At 39.6% G+C, this 19206-nt stretch overlaps 1 protein-coding gene across 2 annotated transcripts in view; it reads left to right on the forward strand.

Annotated features, from left to right (window-relative positions):
- The window catches only part of NSMCE2 (NSE2 (MMS21) homolog, SMC5-SMC6 complex SUMO ligase), a gene marked incomplete at its 5' end in the record, with an annotated part of 215920 nt that overhangs the window by 58338 nt on the left and 138376 nt on the right, over positions 1-19206 (forward strand). For both annotated transcript variants that reach the window (XM_079722855.1, XM_079722856.1), the window contains one exon: positions 10645-10798. In XM_079722855.1, the coding sequence (XP_079578981.1) occupies positions 10645-10798 (154 nt within the window). The remainder of the gene's footprint in view (positions 1-10644; positions 10799-19206) is intronic.

Consider the following 19206-nt stretch of genomic DNA (forward strand, 5'->3'; position numbering starts at 1 on the left):
ATTGAGAGCAGTTGTTGCTGCTGATACTCTGCTAATTCTTATTAGAAGACCGCATTTCATTGATTGTCCATTAGATTTTAAATTCAGCTGTGTCTTAAGCTTGCTATTGTGATAATAATGATAGTGTGGTTGCCAGAGGTGAGGGGAGGGGATGGAGGAGGGGGATTGGGTGGAAGTGCTCAGACTTCCAGGTATAAGATACGTAAGTGGGGACGTCATGTCAAATAATAATGATGATAGCAATGCCAGTTGTCAATAATAGGAGCAATTATCATGTGAGTGCTTACTGAGTGCCAGGAAGTATTCTATAAGTCAACACTTGTCAGTAGAACTTCCTGCAGTGATGGAAATGTTCTATATCTGCACTGTAAAAAGGTAGCCACTAGCTACGTGTGGCTTTTGAGCCCTTGGAATGTGACAGTGTGAGGAACTAAATTTTAAATTTTATTTAATTTTAATTAATTTAGGTTTGAATAACCACGTGCGGCCAGTGGCTACTGTATTTGCGTTTCAAAGCTCTGACTTCTTAAAATGCATTAATCCATTTAGCATTCATGACAGTGCAAAGACTTTGGTAGAGTTATAGATGAGGAGATCAAGTCTCTGAGAGGTTGCCCAAGATTTCACAGCTTGTATGAGGCGGAGCTGGGATTTAAAGGTTAAATCCTTAGGTAATCTGGTTCCGAGGCACCTCCTTCATGTCATTCTCAAGAATTGAAGTCCCACAGGCCAAGGGCCAAGTTGACATGTCTGTGTTCTTGTTGCAGGGAAGCTGAGAAAGTGAATTTCTGGTTCCTGCCCCAGTGAGGTATCACTCATAAGGTGGGAAATTCCCCAAACAGAGGAAAGGTTCAAAAGATTCTAGACCAGTATGGCTGCTCGGCCTCTGTATACGATTTCCTTCCAGACTTAATCTTGCAAACCGTGCAACAAGAAAATGCTTCCTACTAACATATTGCAGCCCTCTCTCATAAAGGTGAAAAATATGCTCTGTCTTCCCCCCAAAGGGGGAAAGATACAACGTCTTAAGTTACTGTTTCCAAGTCTAGGGTATTTGGGCCACACTTACTCCTTTATGTCCATACTGTTCCATTATGGTACTCTGTAACTAGTGAGCCACCAGCGTACTTTTTATAAAGTGTTAGGAGGAAAGGAAAGGGAGAAATTAGTTAAAAACATAAATATGTACTTGTCAGACCAAGGAAGCAATACGACGGGATACTTAGCTTTTCCTATTGGTCCTGAACCGTAGTTGGCATTTTAACTCCCTTCTCCAATACCCATTTCATGTTCACTGTCAACCAACTCCCGAATGAGGTAGGTTTTTATCTGGCTATAACACCTAGGCTTTCGTTCCTGGGATATCTGTGTTCTTGATGGTTCTACCTGTATGGAGTTGTTACGGACTTTCATTATTTTTTTACCACTAGACGTGGCAAAACCAGGAGACAGTCCAGGTTCCAGATGCATAGCTCCTTTTCCTCACTTTGTAGCAGCAATCCTGTTTACCCTTGGTAATTCAGATTCAGTGCCCCAACCAGTTCTGAAACCTCACTTTTTGTCTGTCTGGTCAGTGTCATGAGAAACTCAAAATTGCTAGGTTGCTGTTTAAGTTTCCAAATCAGTGAAGGCATTGTTGAGTCCCTTGGTGAAATAATTCTTCTCTTGAGTACTAAGACTACTAGACCAGCAGAACTCGAGTTGCAGCCATGGGAGAAAAAATGCAAGTTGGTCATTAGGTGTGATGAGGGGGAGAAGAATTACAGCTAATTCTACTTTCATCCGTTGGTTCCTAGGTCCATGTGTTCTGACTATCAGAGAAACAATGTCACATATTATTCACTGGCTACAGGCATCCTGTGGGACATGAACCTCATGAGGTGCTGTCTCCCAGGTAGCACTGGAACTGAATCTTCAGTAGATGATTTAGCATTTTAGGAGATCATCTTTCTGGATAATGGGGTACTTGGTGAGACCAGTATATCCCATTAGCATCAACCCATTGCTGTACTTTTTATCCTCAAATCTTGAGTGAGATACCATAATGATAAATAAGGCATTGAGTAGTTCTGTGGATGACAGAGGCTTGGTGGACAGGAAAGGCAATTTCAAACTCAGAATAAGTGTCTTCGTGTGAGAGCTAACGAATGACCACTAAAGGTTGAGGATATCTGCCTGAAGTCAAGTATGTTTTCATACAATTAAGATGAGGTATAAAAGTTCATTCTGAGTTGGTACTTGGAGGCACATGCAAAGCAAAGTTAAGTTGAAAGGGGGTTTCTAACACAATTTCTAACAAACTTCCAAGGGGTGTTGGGATTATCAACTGAGATGGTGATTTCAAGCTTAGCAGGTGCCTGTCATAGTAAACCTTCAGGAAATGTACAGTTAACCTTTGAACAACAGGGGTTGGAAATGCAAGAGTCCACTTATACACAGATCTTTTTCAATAAATACACAGTTGGTTCTCTGTATTCACTGGTTTTGCAACCTGGATCCAATCAACCGTGGATCAAAATTTCCATCTGCAGTTGGTTAAATCTGCGGAAAGGAAACCTGCAGAATGGGAGGACCAACCATACTGTGCCATTTTATCTAAGGGACTTGAGCATCCTTAGATCTCGGTATATGTGGGGTCTCCTGGAACCAATCCCCTGTGGCTGCACTATTGTTTGTAAGGAAATGTTGTAAAATCAGTTAGCTAATTCAGGGCCCCCCCTTAGAGCTTGACTGCCCCTATTCATTCTTCCATTCTCTTCAAAGAGTCCCCTGCCCCTCCCCCTCCCTCGCTCCCCCCACTCTAGACAGGTCCCAAATGTGCAAGTCCCAAGGGAAAAAAAGAAAGAAAGGGGGTTTGAATGAGTTGCAGCCATCTGTCACTGACTCAGTATGACCTTGGGCAAGACGCTTAACCTGTGAGCTGCCCGCTCCTCACATCTGTCAAATTGGGATAATGACACTTGGGTATATAAGGCTTTGAACCACTCAGATGAAGGATTTTGCGCAATTGCAAAGTGTTTGTTAATAACAACAATAAAAATCCTCATCTCACCCTCCCCTCAGCATGACCTGTGTTTAAATGGAGCAGTGCATAAAAAGATGGCCTATGAAATGATGTCCTCTAGATTTCTGTGGTTACATGCTCTCCTACCGTCTAATACGTTTCCTTCACAGCACTTCTCACAGCTGGTGATAGTGTATTTGTTGGACTCTTGGAATAGTACTGTTTTACTCCACTATACCCCAAACCCCATGAGACCAACAGGGACCAGGTTAGGCTGTTTACTATTGAATCGCCAATACCTAGCACAGTGCCTGCATATGGTAGGCATTTGGTAAATATTTATTGAATGGATGATTAAATAAATAATGCATATTTCTATGAATTCTGCCCAGAGAAGGAAAGAAAGAAAGCAAACAACAACAGCAACAAAGCCCAGAGAGACGAATCAGAAGTTGGGTTCCTTTGCCCCCGGCCCACCCCCACCCCCCACCCCACCCCCGCAACATGGGAATCCTGTTACTGTACTGTGTAAATATGCGACTCCTCTTGGTCATACTCTTATAGTGGGATTGGTGCCATGAGCAATTATTTGAGTAATTTTCAACAGCATAAATGTTTAGTAACAGATGCACATAGATGGCAGGTTGCCTCATTCAACTGCCATCTGTTAGACAACTGTCTATTCCAATAAGACTGGTCCATTAGAACTAGACCAATGGCACTTTCTCACAGGTGTAAGTTTATTCGCTTTCAATTTTTTTCTGAAAGGCTTGAAAGAGGAAAGATGTTTCCACGTCTGGTTGGCCGCTGCCCAGTAATGGTGTATTACAACACCTTGGCAAACTGAGAAGTCCATTCAGTGTGTCATAATGTTCAACAAGGAAGTGTTCCCTCTTTAGTGTTTTTGTCAGAAGTCAAACTATATAATGGCACTAGGAAACTCACTCAACTACAAATAACTGGGTCCAACAGAGTTCAGTACAGATTGTGCAACTGACAACAGAAACGGGCATGAGATGAAGGGTATAATCCATGCTGGTCATCATTAGCGTGTGTGATATATGTTTGTTTGTTTTTTTTTTAACAGGGCAAAGGCAGTATAGTAAACTCTGTAGAAAATATAATGTGTCTCCATTGCAATTAGGTTATAGTCAGTGAAAGCATAATGATTCTCAGCCTGGACATGTCTTTCATTGAAAACTTTTCCAAGCTTTTTTGCTATATAAAGGTGGAGACAGTGTTGGCCTATATAAATTTACCCTGTGCATGACTAGTTGGGTTGGTGGTGTGTCGTAAGTGTGGGCCAACCTCCATAAATGTCTCAGTGCTTAGCATAATGCCTGGTACGCAGTTGGGGCTCTAAATATTTGTTGAATGAATGTTCTAGGACCAGTTGAGGCAATTCTCTCTTGATTCCCATGAAAGTAGGTCCCATAGCCTTAGATCAGGCTGACTGTGAATTAGAACTTGGAATACTTAGCATACAAAGCATAGTGCTTATCACTTTTATGTACCTATAATAAACTTTAAAGGCTGTGTGATTTCCAAAATGTAAATCGTCAGGTATATGTTATTTGGGGAGCTAAACATCTAACAGTGGCTGTTTTGGAGAGAGTAAATCCATCTGAGTCTTGGTTCAGTTACAAGAGTGACTAATTTTATACTAGATTCTCACATGATTCAAAAGTGTATGAATGACTCAGCCCATTAATATCCTTAGCTCCTGTGATCTCCCTTCCCAGTGAAATAATAGCTATCAGGCAATAACGATAACTGGAGGAGGAGACCTTGACTTTGCCCTGTGGCAATAAAATGATACACTTTGAGTAATTGCATATGTGTACAATATTGTTTGAAAGAAATGAAGTGTATTATCATCATATAAATATTAAAAATTTTATTTTAAAGCATGTTGAAAATAATACGTAGTTTCAGTATGGGTAAGGACCAAGTTTGCCTTTGGTTCCTACCGTTATTTCTTTTCCTAAAACATTGAGCCTCTGTTCATAGGGACAGAGCCACCAGAGGTCTGACTTCATTGTTACAGTCAGCTCTGTGATTGCCGTCCTTTGCTGACATCAGAGAAATACTGCAGTCACAGGAGTGTTGGGTTCCAGTTAAATGTAGCTAAACATTCACAAGTGATTTTGAGCTCAAAGTGAGCAGTTAGTTGGAGAGTCTCTGGAACATTTGGCGATTTATGTGTTCTGTCCTATCACTGCTCCATGTTTTTGAAACAATTCATGCAACAAAAATCTGCCTGTTTTGGAGTCAGCACTTTGTGCGTGTGCATCTGGGCTCTCGCTAAAGTCCTCAGTGAGCCAATCATAGAGTCCAACGGACACTTCTCAATCCTTATTTAGCTTGACTTCAGTGCAGCATTTGACAGATCTTGCAATGTCCTAGACTTTTGGGACACTTTCTTTTGGTTGTCTTCTTAACTCTTGCACTTTTTTCTTTCTAGACTCTTCTAGCTACCCCATAAATGTGGTATTCTCCAGAGTTCTCTCCTTACTTCTTGTTTTGTTTGTTTCTGGTTTTTTTTTTTTTTTTTTTGCGGTACGCGGGCCTCTCACTGTTGTGGCCTCTCCCGTTGCGGAGCACAGGCTCCGGATGCGCAGGCCCAGTGGCCATGGCACACAGGCCCAGCTGCTCCGTGGCATGTGGGACCTTCCCAGACCGGGGCACGAACCCGTGTCCCCTGCATCGGCAGGCGGACTCTCAACTACTGTGCCACCAGGGAAGCCCTGTTTGTTTCTGTTTATTTCATCTCCTTGGTAATCCCATTCATTTCCATGGTTTCCATTAAAATCCATACCCTGATTTCTCCACGTGGGTGTTCATGTCAGTCCGCAGAGCTGTGGGCCTGGATATCCAGCCACCCTGGAGATATATATAATGATAAACACAACAATAACACTTACTCCTCATTGACTGTTCTCTGTGACAGATAGCTCATCAGTGCTGTATTGTTTCATCCCATCTATTCCTCACCACAACACTGTGAGGGAAATACTGTCATTATTTTCTGTCTACAAGTGAGGAGATTAAGGTTAGATGCATTTAGTAACTTTTCTAAGGTCATTCAGTTAGCAGAAGAGCCTAATTTTTAATCTCAAGTCCAGAGCCCAAGTTTTTCATTAATACTTGGGATTAGCATGTCAGAATGGAATCCTTTACTTTCCCCTTTCTTCCCCACACCCATCCTTCCCATTATTCTCTGTCCTATTTACAAAGGACCATATTTCATTCCTAAAGTAGAAGTCTGGGAATTGCAGTAAACCTCCAAAGATTGCGGATCACAGTAGTACTTTGCTTTTTATGTCCAAAATATCTTGTTTGCACTAAACAGAGGTTTCAAACTCCTGGCTTCAGGCTGATGTATTGTTTGCACTATACATTGTTTTAGAGACAAAAAAAAAACAAAAAAAAACAAAGGTCTCACAGAAATCTAGATTTGTAACTTTTCTTTAGAAACCTGGGCCTGCTCTCTCACGTGGCAGCAGTCACCCGGAGCTGTACAGCGGCTTCCTCTTACCTGGGGCTGTTGCCGGCTACTTTGACACGGTCCTCACCACTGCCTGTTGTCCTAAACTTCTTGGGGGTTTCCTCAGATCCTTGCGTGTCCAGCCCTGTGGGCATTTATGACCTCTGGTAAAGACTATTATTGTGCTTTCGCAGCTGGTCTTCTCCCCTCTCTAGTTTTTGCCCTAGTACTTGCAGGATTTTCTCAAATGAAATCTGTTACTTGCTTTCTCTTAGTGTTTCTGATTTGTGTTTCCCCACTGGCTTCTTCTCAGTCCACAAACATGTTGAAAGCTCTGTGCTAAAGTTGGAAGAAAAGAGTAAGAAAATTTAACGTCTACTGTGTGGCGAGTTAAACACAAACATGGTGTAATTAAGTCTCCATGGCACTGACGTGGGTGTTCCTGATTCCTAATGAAGAAGTGAGAGAATCCCAAGGCCTAGAAGGACTGTCCCCAAATCCACAGCTTAGGAACCCAGACCTGCCTGATCCTGAGGTCCATGTTCTTTCTCCTCCATCATGTCAGCTTCACTCCAAGCTACTGTTGACCTCTGTACAAATAAACAAGTGTCTTTTGCTGTCTCTTTCCCACGATCTGCTTCCCATCTCTTTCTCCTTCCCTTGCTGCCAGACTTTGTTCACTTGCTCACACGGAACTCTGTTAGTCCCTCTTCTCATGTCACTACAGTAGAATTTGGCGTCCCTGTAATTCACTAGCTCATCAAGGTCATTTGAGCACCTACTGCACAACAGATAGTACACTGGGCACCAGTGAAATAATCCTTGCCTGAGGGAAGCTTCTCAAGCTAGTAGGTTGAAACAGATAAATAGTTCCAGTGCAGTGTACCAAGTACCTGGTAATTAAATCCAGTGGTTTCTTTTTTAGCCCTTATCTTACTGAAGCTCTCTTGCATCATTTTTTCCAAAGGACAAGCGTCTCTTAAGGAATTTTCTCTTTTCCTTTCTTCTTGGACATGCCTTACTCCTGGTTTTCTTCTTTGCTTTTTTTTTTTTTTCTTAAGAGGTCCTTTTGCATTTCTCTTCTCTTTTTTCACATGCTCTCATTTTAAATTTAACTAGTTGCCCATATTAAATGTTAAAAATCTTGAGCTCATTATCAGTTTCTTGTCTTCCTCTCACAAAATCACTCAGCGATTCTGCTTCAAAAATAGTGTTACAATTTGGTCAAGTTGCCAGCCCCTCTACCATGAGTTAACATAGTCCAATAACTTCTTTCTCCCTTCCTATCTTAGTGCATCCTCTATGCTTTAACTACAGCCGTCATTAAAAAAAAGAAAGAAAGAAATTTCTCATGGTATTATTACTTTATTCCTTAGAATACTTTAGTGTCTTTCCCTGCTGCCTATCAGGTCAGGCCTCACTTCCATAGCCTGGCTCCCAAAACTACTCACCACCCTACTCCCAATCAACTTTTCTGGTCCTCTCCTGTTTAGCTACAAAGCTTAGCACAGAGAGGGCACTCACTGGGTAAGTAGGTAGTACTTAAAAACCTGACCTTTTCTCTCCCCAGGGCAGTATTAAATTCCTTCTCTAAGTATGGTGTCCGATAAGTTTACTTCTCAGTAGTGTCTATCATTTAGAAATTATAATGGTGTAAAGATTAGCAATCTATTGGGTTGGCCAAAAAGTTCATTTGGGTTTTTCCATATGATGTTATAAGCTATTTTTAAAATTCTGTTTTCAAAATTCTTTAACCCAGTGTATGAACTGAACTGTGTTCCCCCAACATTCATTATGTTGAAGTCCTAACCCCTAATATCTCAGAATGTGTTTGGACATAGGGTCTTTAAAGAGATAATGAAAGTTAAAATGAGGTCATTGGGGTGCCTCATTTTAATCCAATGACTGGTCCTTTTAAGAAGAGAATATTTGGATACAGACACGTAGAGAGGGAAGACTATGTCACAGGGAGAAGATGGCCATCTGCAAGCCGAAGAAAGTAACCTCAGAAGAAGCCAACCCTGCTGTCACCTTGGTCTCAGATTTCTAGCCTCCAGAACTATGAGAAAATAAATTTCTGTTGTCTAAGTCACCTGGTCTATGGTACTTTGTTATGACAGCCCTACCAAACTAATACACCCAGTGACTTAAAACTGAGGTTTTGTGTCTTGTGTCTGGGAACTTTATCCACAGGAAAGGGATGGACTGAGGATCTAATAGACCCTCTCCTCCCATCTCAAATTTCTTTGAGGTATTTTACATTTGTCCTAGGAGAAGAGGGCCATCCTTACCTTTTCCAGACTAGGTAACACTTATGATCAACTAGCTACTCAAAGAATGGCTTTTTTCTTTCCGCTTTTGGGATTATGTATCTATTTATCTTGAAGATACAAACAAAGCAGGAAACCATTAAAAATATGGTTTAATCCCCATTTATTGCATTGATTTAAACAGGTAATGAGCTTAGTATTTTCCAGGCTCTCATTTTGAGAGCTAGAGTACAGTAAGTTCTCTTTGCAATGGATAGCTATGCCAACTGCAGCATCAAGCTTCCAGAGAAGATATTTGCCGCGGTGAATTTATGGGCTTTAGAGCAGTTCTCTTGAGGTTCTGCTGTGGGGGGGGGAGGAAGTACTGTGAATCGCTAAATTTGGTGTGTTCAGGTTTTCCTAGTCATACTTCAGGTTGCTGTGTTGTCCACCTCAAAATGCCTACCCTCTCCATCCCTCATCCCCGCACTGTTTTACCCAGCTCCTCAGCTGTGGTGTAGTTGAACGAAGGAAATGAAGTATGCTGAGTGGGTTAGAGACTTTGTTGGAAGAGAACAGCTGCATTTGTTGATAATCTGCTCAGATCAGATCTTCTCTGACCATTGCAGCTTAAATAATAATTTCATACTGCTCAAAGACCTTGAGAAGGTTCACCTGTATGCCTGCCTGTAACGTTCCCCTTAACATCTCAGGTGGATGTGAGTTGACTTTATTTTATAAATCCAGAAAGAGAGCCCATAATTCTTTTCTAAAAAACTCATAATTTATTTTCTGTATCTATCTACTCTGACCTCTTCATGCTGCTATCTTGAACTTGTTCTATCCAGTGTAGAGGCAGAGGATAGCCAGTCACCACGTATAATAGCTCTTATTCTTGAGATATAAGGCATTATTAAATTGTCTTTCTACCTTCTCTAGCCAAATTGAGCTTTATTGGTTTTTTAGCCTTACAGGACTTGGTTTAGATTTTTAATTACATAAAGCTTGTCATTAAGGCCTCTCCATGTTTTTTCACACCTCTCTTTGATGGTGGATCCAGCACTGGTTGAGTTTCATCAGTACAATGAGTAGACAGTTCCTACACTCTGTACTTTAAATATGGATTTAGGCATTTTGGTTTCATGCTTAATTTTCATTTTCGATTCAGCTAATTAAAATGCATAGCAACTGAACAAAAGAAGAGTATCTAATTCTTTCCTCCATGACAAAAGCTAATCAAAGCAGAGGACTTGCAGATAGTCTTTTTGACTTTGAATGGTAAAGCACAATTCTTTCAACGTTTTTGCCTGTTTGAAAAATTTATAATAAAATATTGTGAGGGGTAAAAAAGAATAAAGATTGAGAGTTTAGCCTTGAACAGAATAGGGGCACTTTTTCCTTGTGGCAGCAGGTGGTGGAAGTTTAAGGTTGAAATCTTACCTGTTTTGTGAAGTAGGAGCCACTCTCACCTGCTGGGACCAGGGGCCAGAGAAGAGGAGTGCTGAAGAGAATGAAGGATGGAATGAGCCCTCGGGAGGAAGGAGAGGGGACTGAACAGACCTAAGTAAAAGGAAGGAGCCATCATGTTCAAGTTCTGGTGGAGATGGAGGACACAGTTGCACTGGTGTGAAATTTTTCCCCAGTAGTTGTCTGGACACAGCAAGCTAGCAGGGCAGTGAAGGCATAGCTTAAGAAAGCAAACTGTGGGATGGGATGAATGATTCCCTCTGCTGTTCACTAGCAGTCTGTTCTGGAACAAGTCCCAGCGTCTCTGGTTCTCTGTTGGGGGGAATTCTGTTTTCTACCTCACTGTAGCTTTATTTGAATGAGATGAGAGAGAAATACTGTTACAAGACTGTGTCATTGTTAACATTTAACTTAAGTAATTTTATTGTCTTCCTCAGGTAAAAGCAGAACGTCCAGGAGAAATACCCGATCTAAAATTATTAGTGGAGAAGAAGTTTTTGGCTTTACAGAATAAGAATTCCGATGCAGACTTTCAAAATAATGAGAAATTTGCACAATTTAAACAACAGCTGAAAGAACTGAAGAAGCAATGTAAGTCAGCATGCTTTGCTTTGGTTTGGCTTTTTGAAATTAGGGAACTGACTGGATGAACAGTCCCAGAAATCTGATTTTATAGAGTTCGCTTATCTGCTTGGCTTGATCCTCTTTCTAAATGGCTTTTTTATTGTTGTTGCAATTCTGTATTTTGTCTAACTTTGGTTCACATCAGCCTGTCCATTTCTGAAAACCAACAGTTTCCACAAAGTGCTAAGAAAATTCCCCAGCAGGTAGAGAAGGTTACACTGTTATTGTCCCACTGCTGGGGAGGGGAATTGGGAAAATAAAACTGAGAGCCGTTTTATTAAAATAACGGTGGTGTGTTTTCACATTTTAAACTGCTGTGCCAAGCTTTAAAACAACCATACCTTGATTCTAGTTTTGCTGTTTTAGAGTAGCAGGAGCAGTGTCTTCTCAAATATGAGACCAGAATTCTCCTGATCCCTTCTATCTTGGTGGTAGTATAAATTCCACGTGAGCTTTAGATTTGTTGCCTTCCTAAGAAACTTTATTATACTCAGGTTTTTAATGAACATAATTTTGATTTAAAAATGAGAGTGGAAAAAATTATTAGTTGTACCCAAAAAATCTTGTAGACAGTGTTGGCAGAAATATATATTTTCTATACAGTGAAGTACATATGTCCTTTTTTCCCCCTCTTTTTTCATATAGTCCACGTAACAATTTTATTGTTTTTACACTAGCATCAACTGTTGTTCTTTCTTTTAGGTTTGAGGCTCTTTTATTCCTTAAAGAATTGAGGCAAATAAAGTTTTTTTAAAACTTTAGTTTCATATCACCTTCATTTGTGCATACACATGGAACAGGAATGCATGATATAAGATATAAATTTACTTCGTGTTCATATTTGTACTTAGTATAGGGATTCATATTTTGAAATAGGCTTTCTTTTAAATATAAGCATTTTCTTTAAATTGATGCTGAGATCTCAAAAAATGACTGAGGAAGCTGCTTTACTTTTGTCTATTTTACAAATAACTTAAGTTTCACAATTTGGAATGTTTTGCAATCATGATGAGACTTTTGCTTTTACTGTAGATTTAAACAGTAAGCACTTTTTCCCACATTTTAAATCCGTTTTTTTGTTCTTCATTGAACAGCACAGCTACCAAAATCTCCCGAATAGAGTTTGCACTGTTCCCCCAAATGGGTAATAATCCCCCAAACAGGTAATAATTTGTTAGTGCCTTTCTGGTCTTAAGATGCTAGGGAATTGAAGTTTTGGTCTTGGTCAAAATAGCCAAATGTATTTTATTTTTCTACTTGGAACCAGTAATCATGAATTATGGCAGATTTAGCATCCATCTGATCATAATTCTTGTTTTTTTAGATATTTTATAATACGGATTAAAGGACACATACCCAAAAATAGAAATTTCTTCCCACTTTGTTATTGTTTACAAAGTTACTATTCCATAAGAGAAAACTATAAAGATCTTTAGAATCATATACTCACGTGAAAACACTTTCTAATTAAGAATATATAATTCAACAAAATGATTATTATTGGAATTACAGTTACTGTTTCTTTAATTCTCTCTAAAATGGGGGGTGAGGGAGAGGTTTCCCCAGGCCAGCAGTATACATCATTTGTCTAGACAGTTAAAACTTACGACAAAGTAAACTTATATTGAAAGAAGAGCTCCCTTATGTAAGGTTTCCTTACATATGATAACACTAGAATTAAGACAGCTTTCCCTTTTATTTCTTCTAAAGTAGTCTTTTAAAAAGTTTTAAAGTCTCAAATGGGAGAACAAGCAAAATAATTAATACTTTCTTAAGATGCCCTATAAGACGCGTATACTTTACTTGCAAAATGTGATTTTTTTTTGTGCATTATTATTAGCGCTTTCAATTAAACTTGCACCATGCCTACTGGATTTCATTTCTTTAGATTTAACACCAGTGAGGATGCTGATTAGCACCGGACTCCTACAATTTTTGTGGAGCCAAGTCAAAGGGACTATGATTTATAAAGAAGCCAGTGAATCTGTTTATTTTGAGAGATGTTCTGAAGGCAAAGAATTAGAACAGTAATTTTTTTTTTTTAAAGATTGGAAAAGACAAGCCAGGGAGAGATACTTGCATCTAGTTATCTATTTTGACAAAGGCTAAAGCGTTTTTATGGTCTGCACATAGCCGAAGAGTTCTTTCATGAAAATCACCCCACATTTTCACCAGATTTATTCTACAAGGACATAAATTGCATGGGATTAAATTTTACCAAATCAGGATTTAATGAAAGAAATGCCAGGAAACTCTCAGGTGGGGGAAGTCGAGAAGGAGATTGAAATGAGGCCGTCTGCCAGGTGCCCTGACCTGAGGACGTGCTCCCACTCGGCCTAGGCGGCCCTGCCGGCAGGAATCCGTTCACCCCGCTGTAGCTCAGCAGCCGGTTCTCAGACTGTCTGGTCTCAAGATCCCCTTACATCTGACAGTTTACTGAGGACCCCCCAGACAGCTTTTGTTTCCATGGGTTATAGCTGTTGGCATCTAATTCGAAATCAAAACTGAGGAATTTAAAAAATATTAATCCACTTCAAAAAATCAATCATATGCCCATTACATGTTAATACAAAGAACGTTATGACATAACGTTCATATATTTTCCAAACAAAGAAAAATTAGTGAGAAGATTGACATTGTTTTCCATTTTTGCAAATCTCTTCAATTTCTGGCTTAATGGAAGGCAGCTGGATCCTCATATTTGCTTCTGCAGTCAGTCTGTTGTACACTGTTTTGGTTGAAGCATACAAAGAAAATCTGGCTTCACATACAGGTAGTTGGACTTGCTGAAAGGATCTTGCAGACCACCTGAAGTTCTCCCTTTGAAAACCACAGATTTAGGCCAGGGATCAGTAAATTATGGCCCGTCGGCCAAATCCAGCCTACCCCCTCTTTTTCTATGGCCTGCTAGCTAAGAATGTTTTTTTTTAATATTTTGTAATTGTTGGAGGAAAATGTCAAGAAAAGAATAATATGTGACATGTGAAAATTATATAAAATTCAGATTTCAGTGTTCATAAGTAAATTTTTGTTGGAATATAGACACACTCATTCATTTACATGTTGTCTGTGGGTGCTTTACACTATAATGGCAGAGGTGAGTTGTTACATCAGAGACCATTTGGCCCACAAAACTTATATTTACTATCTGGCTCTTCACTGAAAAAGTTTACCAACTCCTGGCCTAAATTAAAATCAGAAACAAGGGAAGGTTTTTGTTGTTGTTTTGTTGTTGTTGTTTTAACTTCAGATTTTTTTCATAAATACCATGCATTTTGTCTCAGGTATGTTCAGAACACCTTGTGTGCCTGCTGTGTATGAATCATTGCAGCTGGTGCTCTGAGATCAAAATAAGGTAGAGTCCCGGTACCTGGAGAAGACAATATATACAAATGTGAAATAATGTGAGAGCCATTAAAACAAATATCCAATCAAAAGCAAAGACAAAATGTCAAAAACAAATATTGGGTTGGCCAAAAAGTTCCTTTGGGTTTTTCCGTAAGATGTTATAGAATATTATATATTCCACCATATTATATAAAGTGAGCCCTAATGGAGAGAGTCAGAATAGGAATGCAGATGTTATCTGTGTCAGTTGATAGGGGCTGCCTGGAACTGTGTGTTCAAAAAGATTCTGAGGCTGGGTTTGGGCCTAGCAGAAAAGAGTGTGCTGGAGGATTACTGTGGAAAAGAAGAGGAACAGTACAGATATCTGGTGTTTACCATCCCTAGAATATAAGGGTAACAGATGCATTGTACTCATTTAAGAATATGCTTACTCTAAAGGTCACATACTTCAGTTGCACACAGTTAAGGTTTTTTAGTAGTTATTTGCATCTTATGGATATTGCCAGGCATTCAATCCATCTTCTATGCATAAATTATTTTATTCCTGGGTACCCAGTGTCCTCTGTATTAGAGATATTATGTTGCCCCAACTTCACAGGATTATTACGAAGATTAAATGAGATAGCAGATCTTTGCAAACTCTGAAAGCTTACTTTAGACTTAAGTTATTATTGAGAAAGAGCTAGTACAGCATAGTGGAAAGAATATGAGTTTAGCAGCCAGAAGACCTGGGTTTGAGTCACTTAATAGGTAAGTAGCCTGGTCTCCCTACCAATGCCGCCCATTTTTCTTAGTTCTAATTCTTGGAGTCATGTAAATCAAGATTGTGATTGAAGATAATTTTTATACTTGGCGGTGGTGATGATGAATGAGCTGGGGAATAATTTCACAGAAAACTATTTCCCTAAATGGTAATCATGTTCTTACTAACCCAAGTTGTAAAATAAACAATATGACTTGGTTTAGGGCAGACAGAACCAGACTTTGTTACATGAAATAATTTTCATTTATCTGACCAATGTGTTCACATAATGTTCTCTCTTCCTTGCCTCTTTTGCCTAAACAGTTTACCCTATTACAACTCATGGTCTCCTGCAATTTTAACATCAGGAGAACTTAATTAGAATGTGCAGACACCTCTCTACAGACACTTTCTCAAGTCGTCAAGTAATCTTTTTGGCATCCTTTATTCATTTACCCATTATATGATTAGCAGGCATCAGAAGCTTTAGGGTAGGTCATCAAGGCAGAAATTGAGGGCATTTGACAATAATTCATACTTAGAAACCCTTACAGTTTAAGGGCTTCACTTTGTGTTCAAAATAGAATTTACTGTGAATCTGAGATCTTTAGTATTAAAATAAATGAATATGAAATGTAATTTTGATGGTACCTTTAAATGTTATAAGAGCATGTCTTTTTTAATGCAAATTTGCTAATCTGAAGATGTTCACCACAAATTTAACAGTATATTTAGGTCATATAGGAGATATGCAGAATATAAGATACAGAGATATTTGAATCCATGAGTGAAACTCAGAAATCAATTTCAGTGATAATGATATTTGTATCCGGATATATCTATACAGACATAGGAATTTACACTGTAATCTTGTAATTATATGGGTTCACAGGAATTTCCACTGTAATCTTGTAATTATATGGGTTCACAAAATATCTATGTACCTTCACTTGAAACATGCTCATTATAGCTCTCAAAACTGATAAAATAGGAAGTGGCCATTCACTTCACAAAGGGATTCACTCAAGGAGCCCGTTAGATAGGGAGTTCTTAGGAACAATGGAATACCTTTACTTTACTGTTCCTTATGGGTTGCTTACCCCTTCCTTCAGTATCTATTCAAAGCCGCAGTGTAGTTCCATCGGGTAGGCACTTCCGTGTTTTGCCTACTGCTGTATTCCTTGAGGTCCAGGCACACGGTATGTATAGCACAGATCCTTGATGGTCACAAGCGTCTTCAGGAGAGCTGTCATATACTTGAGAGCTTAGGCTGTATTTAAAGGAGACCCCTGCCACCTGTGCCTGTGAGTGAGGGTGGACCCAGTGTTGCCAGATCTTCAGGTTCTTTTGGAAAACCCAGAAGCTTAGCTGATTATTTTTCAGTTACTAAATTTTAAAAACACTGTGCAAACTCAGTTTGCGATCTTTGATTTTGCCTTCTCATAATACCATTTTTCAGTGCCTTGTTATGCACTTAATGAGGGACATCAGCATTAATCTGGCCAATTAACAGTAGATTATGATTTCTTCAGAGAAAGGGATGGTTTTGCTTCAGCACACTTCAGAGTAAGGCCAGAATGTGCATTTGATGTCATTTGGGAATGTGGAGTAGAAACCCAGTGGATTCTCTTGAAAAGCAGGTGGAGATTTTATGGTGAGGGGCCAGGTATGGGAGTCCCTAACCCAGTTGCAGGTGAGCAGTGGAGGTATAGAGAAGATGAGCATCTTTGAAGACTGGGAAGTTGTGTGTGAGTTTTGAAGCCTGGAAGGAAAGAGATGAGGAAGAAACAAAGGTGGTGGTGCCAACAGGGAAAAGGGTTGTGCCTAGAAATCCGTTGGATGCATTTAAACTACGCCAGGTGTTGATCAACCTGACTTAATCCTGATCCCCTTCAACCTGTAAATTTCTTTGTTGTACAGCATAACTGTCCATCCAAACAACGTGTGTTGCTGGCCGGCAGTTAACCAAAGCCCAAGACCCTTTAAGGCAGGAACAGTTTCTTATTCATCTCTATGTTTCTTTTGTTCCTCATCTAATCAGAGCTTAGGTAATATTTACAGAACAGAATTATTCAACTAGAAAAAGAGGGTCAGAATCTAGTTAAGGTAGTCTGATGATAAAACTTCTTTTCCCTTCAATACTGTGTCATCAGCAAAGAAGAAAAGAAGGGGAAGAAAATTAGCATGTATAGAGTTGGGATCCAAAAGCAGCAGCAAAGGTTAACAACTTCTATTGTCTTTGAAAATTCTTTATTTTTTAAATTACTCAGAAAAGACAACATACATGACTTTGTGCTTATAACCCATTATAGTGATAATGTGGGTGTAAATGTATAGTATATGTAGTAATACATAGATTTTAATACCATAGCAGCATAATGCTCAGGAATTGATGCTCACTTTTAGTGTGATTGCTTTAGAACGTTTAAGTAAATTTATAAAAATTTAAGTTTGCTGGCTCTTCTGTAGACATTTTTATCATCTCTGTGGCCCTCAGTTGATCTTCATTTTTTTCTTTGATGTTGATGACACCATCACCATTCATTTGCTGGATGACCATTAATTGCTGAGAAATGCTAAAAAGTCGTAAGTTTCACAACAGAGATTGACTTTTTCAGGCTGTATTGCATCCCTGGCCTGAGGACTCATGCTCCTTGAGTGAAATTTATCCCTGTGCTGATGTTTCATTCTTTGTGTATTTGCCTCTTCCTCTTTTTTTTTTTTTTTTTTTTGTGGTACGCGGGCCTCTCACTGTTGTGGCCTCTCCCGTTGCGGAGCACAGGCTCCAGACGCGCAGGCTCAGCGGCCATGGCTCACGGGCCCAGCCGCTCCGCGGCATGTGGGATCTTCCCGGACCGGGGCACGAACCCGTGTCCCCTGCATCGGCAGGCGGACTCTCAACCACTGCGCCACCACGGAAGCCCCCTCTTCCTCTTTGAGTCATTCAGTCTGATTCTTTTGTGGCTCTCTCCTCCCTTCTGCTTTCTTGGTGTTTCCCACCCCATACGGTTTCTCTTTCCTGTAGGTCTTTACTTATGTAAGTGGTAGCTAAGTGCTACCATTCCCATCTTAATGATGAAGCAGCTTCAGAGAGATTAAGTGATATGCCCAAGGTTACAAAGCTAGTAAACAGTGGAACCAGAAGACAGGAGATGCCAAGGGTAGAGAGAGAGTATTAGGAAGAGGTGTAACTATCCTCTCTCTTCTGTTTCATAAAGTTGTTATTTCCTAGGAATTTTTACATCTTAAAGCAGATTTGAGGTACCAAATAAATAATTAGTGAAGAAAAAAATTAATTCAAGTTAGATTGATTCTGTTGTGGTAGAGTTTTAGTCAGGGCATTAAGCTATCAGGGAGCTCTTTGGTAGTGAAAAATTGGCTTTTCTACGTGTGCATTGTAATAAACCATAAAGATGCCCATCGGCTCCGCCTTCACTCTAGATTTTTCCTGGTCCTTTTGGAAAATAGTAATATTAGAAGTAATAACCAGGCTTTGTATAGTGCCTACTATGTACGGTATTTAATCAGTGCTTGTTGGATTAATGAATAACGTACAGGCATGTTGGAGGGCCTACCTATGGAAGGGGTATGGAATTTGCATACCTTATATACATTATTATTTCTCACAAGGGGTATGGTATTTGCATACTGTATATACATTATTGTTTATTTCTCACAACTCTACAAGAGAACTGTACCCATTTTGTAGATTAGAAAATATGCGAAGAGAGGTAATATAACTTCCCTAAGATCCTAAGTGCTGAAATTCAAACCCAGGTTTAGGTGACACCAAAGTTCATGTTCTTTACCTTATATACCACACCAACTCTTGAAAACACTTTCATGTTTTTTCTCTGCTCTCAATTCAAGCATTTCATGCACCTCTAAAAATTGATGTGTCCTAGGACTCCTGAGTAGTGAAGAGTTTGGGTCTCCCAGATTATAGATCTACATTGATGTCCTCTGATGACACTGATGGAATCTGTTTCATCTGGCTGAGAGAGAATCTCTTGCTTAGTCACTTCCATTTAGAGATCAGGGAGTAAGAATCATCTCAGGCATTATATAGTACTTTGTCTGTGCTTGATGTTGCCTTCAAGGTAGCCCCTAGAGAAACACGTAGTAGCTGAAGCCCATTTTATAGATAAAGAAGTGTGACTCAAAAGGCAAGTGGTTTGGTCAAGGTCACAAAGTAAGTTACAGAGTGAGACTTGAAACTAAGTCCTCCTTTTCCAGATCCCAGTAAATAGTGCCTAAGAATGCCATTTCCGGTGTGAACAGTTGC

The sequence above is a fragment of the Hyperoodon ampullatus genome, assembly GCF_949752795.1.
Source record: "Hyperoodon ampullatus genome assembly, chromosome: 17".
NCBI lineage: Eukaryota > Metazoa > Chordata > Mammalia > Artiodactyla > Ziphiidae > Hyperoodon > Hyperoodon ampullatus.